This window comes from Miniopterus natalensis, chromosome 8 (assembly GCF_054644295.1).
Source record: "Miniopterus natalensis isolate mMinNat1 chromosome 8, mMinNat1.hap1, whole genome shotgun sequence".
Lineage (NCBI taxonomy): Eukaryota > Metazoa > Chordata > Mammalia > Chiroptera > Miniopteridae > Miniopterus > Miniopterus natalensis.
Genome location: NC_142088.1, coordinates 416,672 through 429,803, shown reverse-complemented (window position 1 = coordinate 429,803; position 13,132 = coordinate 416,672). Strand labels below are relative to the sequence as shown.

Below are 13,132 nucleotides of genomic sequence, written 5' to 3'. Positions count from 1 at the left end.
CTTCACTCAGAGCTGTGGCCTTCCAGGCCTCAACCCTCCACTTGGAGCCATCCTGGGCCCCTGCACCCCCACCCCGCCCACCTCTCCCTGCTCACTTCCCACTTGCCCCTCAGCCCTCACATGACTCATCTGCCAATCCAGCCAGTGGACCGGGGTCCTCAGTTCTCTCTGGTGCTTTGCTGTGCCTGCTGTCTTTGGAATGGTGGAATGACCGCTCCCTCTAGGCCCATCTGACACGCAGAGCCCTGCCTGACCCCAGCACCTGTGCTCCAGGTCACAGGGGAGTCAGCTCACCCCAGCACCCCACTCCCTCCCCACTTCCCTTTCCCTCCCAGCTACCCGCAGCCTCTCAGGCTAAAAGGAAGCAGCACTGTGGGCTCCCTCCCAGGCTGCGCCCCGAGGCTGGGAAGGCCTGGAAGGAGACCGTTTCATTCCCTGACCAGTGAAACACTGGAGTTTTCTGTGTTTACACACAATCGTCTCCAAAGTTAGGAGCAGCATGCTTCGTGGTCAGCTTCATCACTGACTGGACGTGCACCCCTCCCACATCCCCCTCACGTTAACTCAGTTACCCTACCTCTACGCCACTGTGCTTCCCCTCCCCTGGCACTCCTCTGCCTGCACCTTGTAATTCATGCCGGAATAAACCTCCAGATACTGTGTGACCACCGCCTCCCTCAGGGCACACAGTCCAGGCTGACACCTCCAAACAGCATCCTTGACAATGTGGGGTCACTAAAAACTCCCGCTCGGACCTCGGGCAGCCTTGTGCCCACTGCAGGCGGCATTTCTGTGAAGTGAGCAAAGGAGGTGCCAGTTGGCACTGCTTTTGGGCATCACTCACCACTCTCAAGGAAGGGACCGTCCTCTGAGCAGCAGAGCCACCCGGCAGTGAGGCCCATGGCACCCCCCATGCTGCGTCCTCACGATATCCACAACTACTTTCTTCCAGCAGCTGCTCTATTGCTATCTCAACTTTGTGATTTTAGAGTAAATTTATTGAAACATAAGGAAATAATCGAGTTGTGACTCAGGCTTTCCTGAAGCAACACACCACTTTAGTCAGCATGGTTCAGGGCGTGGACTCTCCCGCGTGACCGGGCCCCACCCAGAGCAGCCACCTCCGTATGCCGAGGAAGCAGAGCCACCATGTCTGACCGCGAGCTTCCACGTGGTGCATCACGGGCTGGCCCATCCTGGCTGCCGAGCTTTGCTCCTTGAATACAGATGCTGCCCCCTTCCTCCCTCCCCCGTGACTGGGGTGGTTCCTCCACTGACACCCCCCCCCCCACCCGCTCAGTACCTGCCTGGGGCCGGGTGCCAGTCCTGGGGACACACAGTTTGCTGATGGAGAGAATTCAGGCAGAATCCTGAGATGAGCAGGGCAGGAAACTGCTTCACAGCAGGTGAGGCCACAGGAGCCCAGGGACAGGCAGCCACCCAGCAGTGACTACCGCTGACCTCCCACAGTGGCCTCTGCAGGGCAGTCAGTTAACCCAGGGCTGAGAACTGCGTGCCTGCTGGGAGAGCAGCACCAAAGACAAGAACTGTGCAGGGATGTCCGTGACCACGTGAGCATCCCATGGACCGAGCACACACACGGGGCGTGACAGACAAGCCTCGGCACACAGTCTGGTTTTGGGTTTTATTTAGAATTTATAAAATTCCAGTGTCATCCACATTCATGAGCCTTTACACGTGTTTGCATATAATCTCCAAATTCCAAAGTTAAGGCCAAGGGATGGATCGTAACTGTGGACACACGATATGGAAGACAGTCGACAGGCGAACGGACACTCGGCCCCACCCCCGCCCAGGGCTCCCCGAAGCAGCACCAGAGGTGGCAGGAGGGCCCCGGGCACAGCCACCTTGTGAGCTTGACTCACAGCCACACAGCGAGACCCGCACAGTGTAGGAGAGGGGGCTGCACCTACATTTAGGAATAAGTGCAGATGTGCAAACACCTGTTGGGACAATTAAAAATCCACCGTTGGGGGAGGGGGTTGGATGCCATAGAAACACAGGAGGAGGAGGTTTGGGCAGACACCAGAGGGGGAGGAGAGGGCAGCACACTGGCCGACAGGAAAGGCTCCCAAACTCATGCAGACGGAAGGGACCCCCAGGACCAGGGAGTGGGAGATGGTCCTGGAGAAAGGCCAGACGGCGCCTCTCCTCTCCGTCTCCATCGACTCCCCTGGTTTGGGGTCACCCAGCCTATTCAGCTGAAGCATGTCTCACCCCACCCACTGCTCCTAGAGGGGCATGTGGAGGCTGCCAGAGCTAACGGGACTCGCAGAGGCAACTGACGTCAGACGTGAGTTATGCAATTCTGGCCTATTTAGGAATTTCAGCCTAAAGATTGCGAAGCTGAGCAGTAAGTGAATGAAAAACTCCATGAAAAGGTGGTCAGAGAAGAAGTGACTGTCCCTGGGGAAGGGACAGGTGAGAGGCAGCAGTCAGCTCCTCTAAGAACTCAGTATCTGGGTGAAAACTCCAGAGAGGCTCAGTCACCTCCATGGAGGCAGAGATGGGGACCTGAGGCCAGACAACCCGGAAACCAAGGGCCCATCTGCGGCTTTCACAATACCGCTGAGGCATATTTCCTCTCCAGAGAGCACCTTTGCCACGCTGGCTGGGGCTGGGCACCCTGTCAGGCCTGGAATGACCTACTACGCACCTGACAAAAGCAGGCTCCCTTAGCAGGACCTGCTCTCCAGTGCAGGCCCAATGACAGCCTCTCCCCACCCCAGGAACACAAAGCCACCTCTGAAGGCCAGTTCCAGGGCCTGCACACAGTGTCTGTGTCAGAGAACAGCCTATGGGTGGTATGTGTGCTCCCCATTCTGGACCAGCACACTGGCTGCTGACCACTGGCCACCTGAGGGTGAGGGAGGGTGCGGCCCGGGGCTATGGCGGCCTCAGCAAACCAGGCACGCGTAACCACCAGGGCATCGGAATCAGGAGGCTGAGCACCGGGCTGGCACCCCCTTGGCAGGAGACACCACACTGGCTCTGTGGCGTGGGAGGGGGGAAGCGGAAGTCGGTGCAACAGGCCAGCTTGGAGGGGCAGTGGGTCTCTGCCTCTCCTCTGCGGGCCACCCCTCTCCGTCCCCACGGTTCTCAGCTCACAGCAGACCCAGATGGCAGACATGCAGCCTCACCTGGAACCTGGTCCCCCTGGGTCCGGGCGCTCCAGTGCGCACGCTGAGCCTGCCTCCCACCCTGGGGTTGGGCTCAGCGGACTGTGGCAGCGGGAAGGAACTGGACTGCAGTCCAGAGGGCTGCACGGCAGGCAGAAGGAAAAAGAGCTGGGAAAGGAAGAGGGCGAGCGTTTGGCTTTTCTAAAGTCAAGGAAATTTATTTCCTGAGGTCACAACACAGGAAGTGGGCGCAGCCCCAGCTGTGCAGCACTCTCAGTGGGGCCAGGGCCTTGCTGACATGCCGGTGGACCAGAAAGCTTGCCGTGAAATGTCCAATCGCCTGTGTTAGTGTTCAAACCGTGGAAAGCCGGCCCACAGCCAGGGTCGGGCAGATCCTGAGCACGCGCCGGGCGCTGGCCAGACCCGAGGACCAGCCACACGCAGCGCAGGGCGCCGGGCTTCACTGTGAGACCTCGGGGAGGGGGAGCGTCAACAATTTACGGAGGGTCCAGCTGCTGAGTCAGATTGAAACAAACCGTTGCGCGGTGGGTTTGGGTCAGCAGGCTGGAGGTTTGTTTTCTCATCATTATCGTTTGGGGCCCCAAGGGAGGGTCTTGGGAGCCACCTGAGCCCCAAAGCTGGGAAATTCCTCAGAGCTGCTCATATCCGGAGCCTGTGGGGACAGAGAGGGCACAGCTTTACTAAGCAGCTCCAAAATGGCCCCATCCTGGGTCCACCAGTGTCTGGTGAGTATGGCAGGTACCCACCCCACTGCCCAGGCAGAGGGAAGGCACCGGGGATGAGCAACCATCTGACCTTCTCACTACTGTTGGCAGTCCAGGGAGCATCCCGCACCACAAAGCCCTTGGAGGGCGCCTTGGACTCCTCGTGGGCTGGGGGCTTCATGTACACCTGCAGGACCTCGCTGTCCACCACATCAGCCAGCTGTGGGCACAGGCGGGGTCAGCTGGCAGCAGGGATGCCCAGCAAGCACCCGGCAGGCATCTGAAAAGGCAGGCACGTGGCCTCCGTGCCCCAGGCTGACTTACGTATTCTTCCTCCAGGTTGAGGATGTGGTCGACGGCCTCCTCCACGTGCTCCGGGAGCCCTGTCACAGTGACGCAGTTGGGGTCCGGGGCTCCGCTCTGGGGAAAGCGAATGTCCACCTGGAAGGAGCACACACACAGAAGCTGAGGCGGCTCTGAGTGGCTGTCAGGAGTTTTGAACTAAACAGCAGCCATCGGGTGTGGCTGGGGCAGTCCATTTCTAGTATTTTCCCCGAGTTAATGAAAACTAAGGACCTGGTTTGTGGGTGTTGCCTTGTCATCACATCTGAGACCAGGGCACTGGGGGAACACTGGTTCAGAGACCTCGTGTTGACGCACAGCCCCTGAAGACTGGCAGCCACACCTCGGGATTGCCACCTTCTCCAGGCCAGCACAGGGCACTGACCAACAGCATCAACTACACAGCTGAGACCCCACTTGACCTCACTGCCTTAGGGACCAAGCACCTGAGCCTGGGGGGTCTGCCCATGAGTGTGGTCAGCAGTCTCGGCATGAAGAGGCCAGGGGTCCCCAGTGTCCCTTACCGACCCAGGGAGGAAAGCTCCGGCAGTGGGGAGCACGCCCACCTCACCCGCGGGGCTTGCAGGACTCGCACACCCATCCCGGTGGGACAGAGGACGCACCTTGAATTCATCCATGATTTTGCGAATGGCTTTGCCACGGGCACCAATGATGCGAGCGTGGACACGGTGGTCTAGCGGGACATCCTCAGAAACCATCTGTTCAAGTTCGCCCACAATTTTCAGGATGGCGTCCCGGGCAGCCTCTGTGTTCTTCTCATACCCTGTGATGGTGATCTGGTCCTGTGGCTGACAAAGGAAATCCCGTCAGCAGAGGCCATGCCCGAGACTCCCGACTGGGAGGAGCACAGGGACCCGAGAGCGTTGGCTGGACTGAGGGAGGCGGGCTTCCTTCAGCTCAAGGGGAAAGACCAGTCCACTCAGAAGAGAAAGAAGGGGGGAAAAAACAAGGGTCCAGTTAGCTCCTGCCTCCTCCCAAACCCCACCCAGGAGACAGTCACACGCTGGAATAGAGCAGCTGCCCACACACAGGGCAGGACGCTGGCAGGGGAGGGGTCATGGGCGGTCCCACAGGCGCCTGCCTGGAAGTCTCTGGAGATGACCGACCTGGAAGAAGGTGCCAGGTGGCATGGGCGGCCTCCATATCTGCGTGCGCCGCCCCCAGCCTCCCTCCTGCCCTACAAATGTGCAGGCAGAGAGTGAGCAGAGTACATGATCATCCAAAGCACAGAAGGAAACTAGAGAACAGGGTAATAACCTCAGACCACTTTCCTAAGGACAGGAGACTACTCCACCCATTAAAAAAAGAACAGAACACAGTGTGAGAGAACCAGAGAACAGGAACAAATACCTAGAAATGGAACAGGAACAGGGCCTTAGAGACCCACCTGGGAGAGGCAGAGAAGCCCCAGGAGTCCAGGGGAAGCAGATGCACGGGGGGGGGGGGGGCAATTCCTACCCGGTCCCTCCCCAGCAGTGCCCAGAAACCTCTACCGGCCAGTGAGGCCTTGCCAGGGCAGTGCCGAGCACAGAGACTTGACATAAATCTCACAGGAAAAAGCTGGGTATGAAAGATGAGGCCATCTGACCCTACATGATTCATGGGACGTTAGCAGTCTAATTATTAAATAGTGACTTTATAAAGTGAATAATTATATGGGAAAGTTGAGGGAAGTAAAGGTGAGGTGCTGGACAGGACTAAATTCTTAAAATCAAGATAACTAAAACTCAAGTCAGAAGTAAAAAAGAGCAGCAGTATAAACACAGTCCTTAGAAACAGGTAAACAGAACAAACGGCAAGAACCACTGCACCTGGGCAGGATCAGGGCAGGGAGCAGAGGAGGGACGGGCTCAGCACCCGCAGGCCGCCTCCCTCTCTGACCGACCAGGGAGAGAAGCAGGCAGGAGACCTGCCCCGACGCTCAGACGAAGGCTGGAACGTGTGGTGGGGCCAGGCCAATCTGCAGAGGCTTGCTGGGATTTGCTGGCGGGAAGGTCCTGGTGAACCATTTCTGGGTACTCTGTTGTGCTGCAGAGATGGCAGGAGCCCCACGAGAGACTGGGCTCTCTACCTCCCCTGGGGCCGAGAGGGAAGACAGGCAGGAGGCTGGGCTGGGCCCAAGGAGGGCCATGCAGCGCAGAGGGCGCGCACCTCAGCAGGGCTCCGCCTGTGTGGACAACTGCCGGACCCTGCGAGGACCCTGCCGGAGCCCCCAGACGGGCACAGGAAAAATGCCCTAAGTCCACACAGCAACACGACTTGACAGGGCAACCTCACCCGGCTGGCATGCATCAAGGCGGGCCCAAACCCAGGGCCAAACTCAGTCCTGCAAGACCTGCCACTCGGACCCTGCTCTCTCGCTGCCCAGCTGGCCACCTCCTGTGCCTGGTCACTGTCCCCACGCCAGGACACGAGTCCACCTCCCCCAAGGGTTCCAGGTGCCGTCTGACTGGAGGTCTCTTACCTGGCTGCCATCGTCCTTGTCAGGAAACTGGATGTTGACGTCATGTTCCTGGCGGATCTGGGTAATCACCGCCCCCTTTCTCCCAATGATTTTGGGATGATATTTGGGGTCGACAGTGACGCTCAGCTTAAAACTCCTTAAGGCCTGTAGGTGAAACGAGCAAGGATGAGGCCAAGGGCAGAATGAGCCTCGAGCGTCGCTCACCATCACACCATCCACGGGCCTCCATCCCGAACCTGGATGGCGTCACTGTTGCCACAGCAGCAAGAACAAGCTGTGACTCTCCCGCAAGTCTGTGCCACATCCCAGCTTCAGCGAGAACAGCCAGAGCCTGGACCTGCGCAACCAGGTCCATGGAGCCCCCAGAGGAGGACCTGAGTGGTACCAAGTGGGGCTGCCTGCTCCTAAGCTGTGGAACAGGATCTGAGGAGTAGGCATGAAAAAGGCCAGAAAGCCCAGCCGGCGTGGCTCAGTGGTTGAGCATTGACCCATAAGCCAGGAGATTACGGTTCGATTCCCGGTCAGGGCACATGCCCGGCTGCGGGCTCAATCCCCAGCAGGGGCCATGCAGGAGGCAGCCTGTCAGAGACTCTCTCTCATCACTGATGTTTTTCTCCCTCTCCCTCCCTCTCTCTGAAATCAATAAAAACATAAAAAGAAAAAAATTAAAAGGTCAAAAAGAAACCAGGGAACTAAGTGCTGGGGGATATAGCCCCAACGTGTGTGGCCAGACCCCAAAGTCCTTGCCTCAGCTAAGACAACGGGGCACACCCGACACTGGGATGTGAGCCCAGTCACGCTCTGATGAAGGGTCTGTACCTGGCATAACCTACAACCACACTTTCAGTGCCTAGGACCTGCCCCCGAACACCAGCTCTGGGGAAGGGCTGTCATCCAACAGTAGGGAAACCACACCCACCCTGGGCTTAGCACATCCTGGGGTGTCTCTGGCAACAGCTCCTGGGCCTCCCAACCCTCTCTTCCCTGTGAGGTTGAAAGCACCGCCAGGTCTCCATATGTACTTGGAAAAAACTAACAAACACGGAAACCTGTCGCTGCTACACTGAGACCCCCCACCACTGTTCTGACAAAGGCTCCCCATTCAGCAAGGCTTCTGAACGCTGACTGGGTTGGTCTCCAGCTTCCTGATTTAAGGGGTCACAGTGTGGCCAGGGTGTTGGGTCTCTGAAAGCCCCTGGTGATCAAGTGTGATCATGGCTGAGAACTATGGCTCAGGAAGAAGCGTCCACAGCCCCGCCTGGCACTCACCCGGTCCTCCTGCTCTGCCTGCAGCTCCCGCACACGCTCCAGGAGCCCTGCCTTGGCCCGGTCCAGGTTGGAAGCGAGGCCTGTGATGGCGATGACATCGGACTGCAGCTCAGGTGCTGGGACGTGTATATTCACCTGGTGGAGACGGAACAGACCCAATGTACGTGGTCCCCTCCGATGGCCAGCTTGGAAGTCGTGACCAACCTGCCCATCACAGTTGGCCAGGGACACCCTCGCAAGCTGGGGACACGGAGGTTGGGTCCTGTGAAGCTTGAGAACACAGAGCTGGAGGGCCCTCCTCTGGAGAGGGTGTGACAGTCACTCCCACAGCTAGTCTCCAGGGACAGGACCTGCAAACACTCACCTCAAACTCATCCATCATCTTGCGGATCCCGCTTCCCTTCTGCCCAATGATGTACCGGTGAAGGTCAAAGGGCACCTCTACCTCAACGGTGACAGGAACCAGTGCCTGCAGGGAGAGGGCTGCGCGTCGGAACCTTCCACACTGCTCCCCTGGACTGAGAAGGCCACCGCCAACCCCAGAGAAAATGGGAAAGGCCGTGGAGTCCAGGTTAGGGTAACACGGGTAGAGCGCCTTTCAGACCCGGCCCCAGCCTCTGCTCCTAAACATAGAAGGGCCCTTGTCAAAGCAAAACAATGGAATAAAACAAATCCAGGAAAAACGGGACTTGAGATCTAGGCAGGGGTGAGGGTGCCCTCAAACTCAGAGGCCACCCCAACTCCCAGCCTCCCAGAGGTCAAGAATGGACTGTGACCAATCCCTGGATGTGGGGCCTCTCTCCTGTCTCTCAGCTCAGTGCAGAGACAGCTTTGTACACTGTGCCCCACGTGCAAGCAGCGCTCGGCAAGCACTCGCTGCAAAGATGACTCAACCTCACAAGCCCCAGGAAGGTCTGAATATCCCCACCTCACGGATGGGGACACAGACCCTCCATTGGGCTGCCCTGGGAGGGACAGCAGAGCCTGCAGGCCCAAGGCTCTTGCCAGGTCCTGGGCAAGGAGACACCATGGCCTGCAGCTCAAGGCACGGTGCTCGTGTTTAGGACTTTATAAAGCGACAAGGCTCATGAATCTGCCGCCACCAGGGTGACATCACTCAGCTACCCTCACTCCCAGGGCGGGGAGGAGCCACACACACCTCCAGGGCTTCCTTGGCAGCCTCACACTTTTCCTTCCGGCCAGAGATGACGATGATGTCACAGCGCCTGGGAGAGCCAGGGTCGGCCTCCCTGCTGTCCCCGGCATCCTCACCGTTCTCCTGCACAGCCGGCTCTGCACTGTGACCTGCGGAGAGCAGGGGGCAGGTCACACAGGCCTCGGCCGCACTGCCTCACCTTCAACAGGGACCAGAGTACTCGAGACACCAGGAACTGATGGCAGAAGGGGTGAGGGGGGCCCACCAAGTGCGAGAGGGGAGGACAGATGTTCCCACAGCCCAGGAGACCTGGTGCTGGGAGGAGGCAGTAGGAGGGGCTTGAGAGATGTAGGAGGGACAAGGTGACACTGCACCAGCTTCTTCTGCCTGGGAGAAAGTGCCAAGAATAAAGGGACCTGAAACAAGACATGGAAGCAGCTGGCAAGGCTCCTGTGGGCCACGCTGGGACCATGTGTGCACCCAAATGAACACCAGAACAACATTCCTGGTTGGAGGCAGAACCCAGGAGTCTGTCCAATATGAATAAACGAGTGACTGGATGAACAGGCCGGCACAGATGCCCAGAGCCACCATGATTCTGCATCAAAACTGGGCGATGCTTCAAAACCAAAAAAACCTGAATGTCAGCTATGAGCTCGTAACTCACAACCAGATCGTCAGATTCTGATGAACGAGCCAGGGTTACCACAGCCAACGTAAGAGAGCATCCTTACTCTTAGGAAACAGCCACATGGATAAGAGGCAGGTCTGGAAATCGCTCAAATGATTCAGAGTACGCAGTGTGTGTGTGTGTGTGTGTGTGTGTGTGTGTGTAAAAGGGTGGGTGGGTGGGTGAGAAAGATGGGGGAGGTTTGGATAGTGAGTACACAAAATACATTTTTGTTTTGTGCAATTTTTCTTAAGTGTGAAATTACATCGAAATTAAAAAGCAAATACTCAAGTATGAAACGCAACATTTATGATCTAACTAGTTTACTCAAAACAGCCTATATTCCCAGAAAAACGGAGGTGCTTCAATGGCCACCATGAGCCTTAGAGGTCAGAGTACCCCAGGTGCACTCAGCAGGCTACAGGCCCCCAGCTCGTCCCGGCTCAACTGGGCGGGTCCACGGACACTAGTCACAGAAAGAACCATTCTTTGGGATAATGCAAGGAGCACACAGGACTTACAAAGTTAGATCTGAGACAGAAGTTGGATCCTACTCACAGGTCACCTCCTGCCCCATCCCACCCTGGGGACAAAAGCAGAACCATATGACAAGCAAGATACTGGGAGCTGAAGAGCCATCCCAGAAGGGCAGCCAGGAACCCAGTGGCAATCTCAGGTGGGTCAGAGGCTGCCATCCCTTCTGCCACTGCCCGGCCTCACGAGGCACAGGACCCGCAGGGGGTCAGGGAGGAAGGCTGCTGCTGTGCAGAGCAGGAACAGCCTCACCACAGCTTTCAGAGCGCCTTCAAGGGGCATGGGGATTGGACCTGGCTTTCCCTGCGTAAGAGGTTGCAGGTGCTCTCTCCTCTCTGGCCTTGTCACCAGCTGCAAGCCTCTAGCACAGGGATAGGGAACCTTTTCCCTGCCATTTGGATGTTTATAACATCATTCTCAGGCCACACAAAATTATCAACTAAAAAATTAGCTAGGAGCCTGGCTGGCGAGGCTCAGCGACTGAGCATCGACCTAGGATCCAGGAGATCGAGGTTTGATTCCTGGTCAGAGCACATGCCCTGGTTGCAGGCTCGATCCCCAGTTGGGGGAGTGCAGGAGGCAGCTGATCCATGACTCTCTCATCACTGATGTTTCTCTCTCCCTCCCTCCCCCCCGCCTTCCTCTCTCTGAACTCAAAAAAGACACACTTTAAAAAAAAAAATTAAAAATTAACTATGGAAAAAGCTCCTAGGTTTATTGAACTTCAAGTCCCCCCTACGGTTGCCTTAGCAGGACCATATAGTCCATGGGCTGAATGTTCCCCACCCCAGCTCTAGGACAGCTGAAGGCTACCTCATCACCCTGAAGCAACTGATGCAGCCACTGCTGGGGACCATGGGGCCTGAGCCTCTGGAAGCCCTGGGTCCCCTGACGTGTCCAGCACCAGAAGGTGGAGCTTCACCAGGACATGAGTCAACCCTCTGCCCTGCCTCTCCCCAGGCCAGGACCATTCACACTCCTGCCTCCCACCCAGCACAGAGCTCCCTGTGGGACCCACCTGGGTTCTCCTCTTTGTCTGGGAATTTAATCTGAACGTTATAGTCCCGAGTGATTTGCTGGATTCTGGAACCTTTGGGGCCCATGACGGAGCGGTGGTATTTCTGGGGTATGGCGCACTCTATGGTCACCTGGGCTTCCTGGGGGTGGGGCACAGCAAGAAGGAGAGTAACAAAGGCAAAGGTTAACGCTACGGTCGGTTCATGTTCACACCACCTTCCTCTGCAGCCATGTCCAGATGCAGACAGCCCCTTTCCAAGGTGAATCCCGGGCTCATCTTAGGATGGGGTGTAGGGAGAAGGGGTGTGGGTGGGGCCACAGAGAGGTCTCCTGAAACATTTCCCCAAAGAGTAGGAAAGCATCAGTGGTCCATGCACACAGAACTGCCTGGCCGCTTGCTCCCACACAGAATTTGAATATAGCATCTGATCTCTTTCCATACACGGAGCCCCTGCCCCCATCCTGAAGGCAGGTGGCCACATTTGTCCCAGGTGACAGGACCTACAGACGCTGTGGCTGTGACTCCACTTCTAAGGCCACAGCAGGCGAGCGCCAGGAGACCACAGAAGCCCAGTTCTTGGGCTGGTTTAGGAAACCCAGGGTGTCCTGTGGTCTATCCATGGCCTCAGTGACAGTCTCCATCACCCTCCTGTCCTCCCCCTGGAGCAGAGGAGGGAAGGCAGCGGGTCCTGTGCACAGTGCCCTCCCTCAACAGGGAAGCCTAGCTGCTGCTCACAGGCAGCCTGCACCCACTGCAGGGAGGGTGAGGACGGGAGGGGCCTGCCACCAGAGGGACACGTGGGGGTCAGGCCCACCCCCAATTCTGAGTGGCTGCCAGCCAAGGACCCCATGCGCCGGTGCCCACCAGGTCCTCGATGATCTCCTGGATGCGCTTCCTGGCCGCCTCCACACACTCCTTGGCTCCCTTGAGGGTCACTTTGTCGCTCTGGGTGCCGGACCGCGGGAAGCTAACCATCACCCCACCATACTCCTCCGCGATTTCCCGCAAGACCTGGCCTCTTCGGATGACAAAATGGCGGTGGTGCTTGGGGTCCACCAGCATGCAGTCTTCCACTACGTTATCCTGAGACACGGACACAAGACAGGGAGGGGGGGACTGATGGCCAGGCCCCGCTCCCGCTGCCCAGGCGGCGCCAGGGAGGCCGGCCTCACCAGGTTCTGGATGAGGGCCTCCAGCTCCCGCTGCGCCTCCCTGACGGCGTCCTCCTTGCCCACGATGGTGATCAGGTCCTGGTCCTTGTCCTCCGCCGTCGGGAATATAATGCGGGCTCCGGTGGTGTCACGCACCTTGCGGATCTTGCCGCCCCCCTTGCCGATGAGGAACTTGTGGTACTCCGGCTTGGCGCGGATGTCGACGGTGAAACTCTTGGTTTGCTGCAGAAATCAAGCCCACAGGTGCTGGCCTGATGCCACCTGCCCGGCCCTGGAGCAGGTGAACAAGAGGCCTGAGGGGACAAGAGAGCGGGGTGGGGCTTACCTCACACTGTCCCAACGTCCCTAAATGAGGCTAATCAAACAAATGCGTGGCCACTAGACTGACCACCCTTGTACTTCTCTCGGTCACAGCAGGAAGCAGGAAGGCCGTCAGAGCATGCAGACCTGCAGCCCCAAGCCTGCCACTTGCCAGTCCTGACCAAACCTCTGCCAGGGACTAAGGGGTATGAGGTGCAGGGGCACAGCACAGGTAGAGTGCTCCCAGTCCTGGGCTCTGGGTGAGCCAGAACACAGCCAGCAACGTCCCAGCCTCACACTCAGAGACCCTAGCCGACCAGG

The 13,132-nt window shown here is 57.9% G+C and overlaps 1 protein-coding gene across 1 annotated transcript in view; it reads right to left on the bottom strand.

Moving 5' to 3' along the window:
- Positions 1–1,631: 1,631 nt before the first annotated feature.
- HDLBP (high density lipoprotein binding protein) overlaps positions 1,632–13,132 on the bottom strand; it is a 32,272-nt gene continuing 20,771 nt past the window's right edge. The window contains exons 18-28 of the mRNA XM_016203642.2: positions 12,512–12,733; positions 12,204–12,422; positions 11,340–11,478; positions 9,121–9,266; positions 8,326–8,430; positions 7,962–8,096; positions 6,693–6,836; positions 4,831–5,016; positions 4,190–4,306; positions 3,957–4,085; positions 1,632–3,813 (exon numbers count right to left, since the gene is read on the bottom strand). Coding sequence (XP_016059128.2) covers positions 3,727–3,813; positions 3,957–4,085; positions 4,190–4,306; positions 4,831–5,016; positions 6,693–6,836; positions 7,962–8,096; positions 8,326–8,430; positions 9,121–9,266; positions 11,340–11,478; positions 12,204–12,422; positions 12,512–12,733 — 1,629 coding nt within the window. The 3' untranslated portion in view covers positions 1,632–3,726. The remainder of the gene's footprint in view (positions 3,814–3,956; positions 4,086–4,189; positions 4,307–4,830; positions 5,017–6,692; positions 6,837–7,961; positions 8,097–8,325; positions 8,431–9,120; positions 9,267–11,339; positions 11,479–12,203; positions 12,423–12,511; positions 12,734–13,132) is intronic.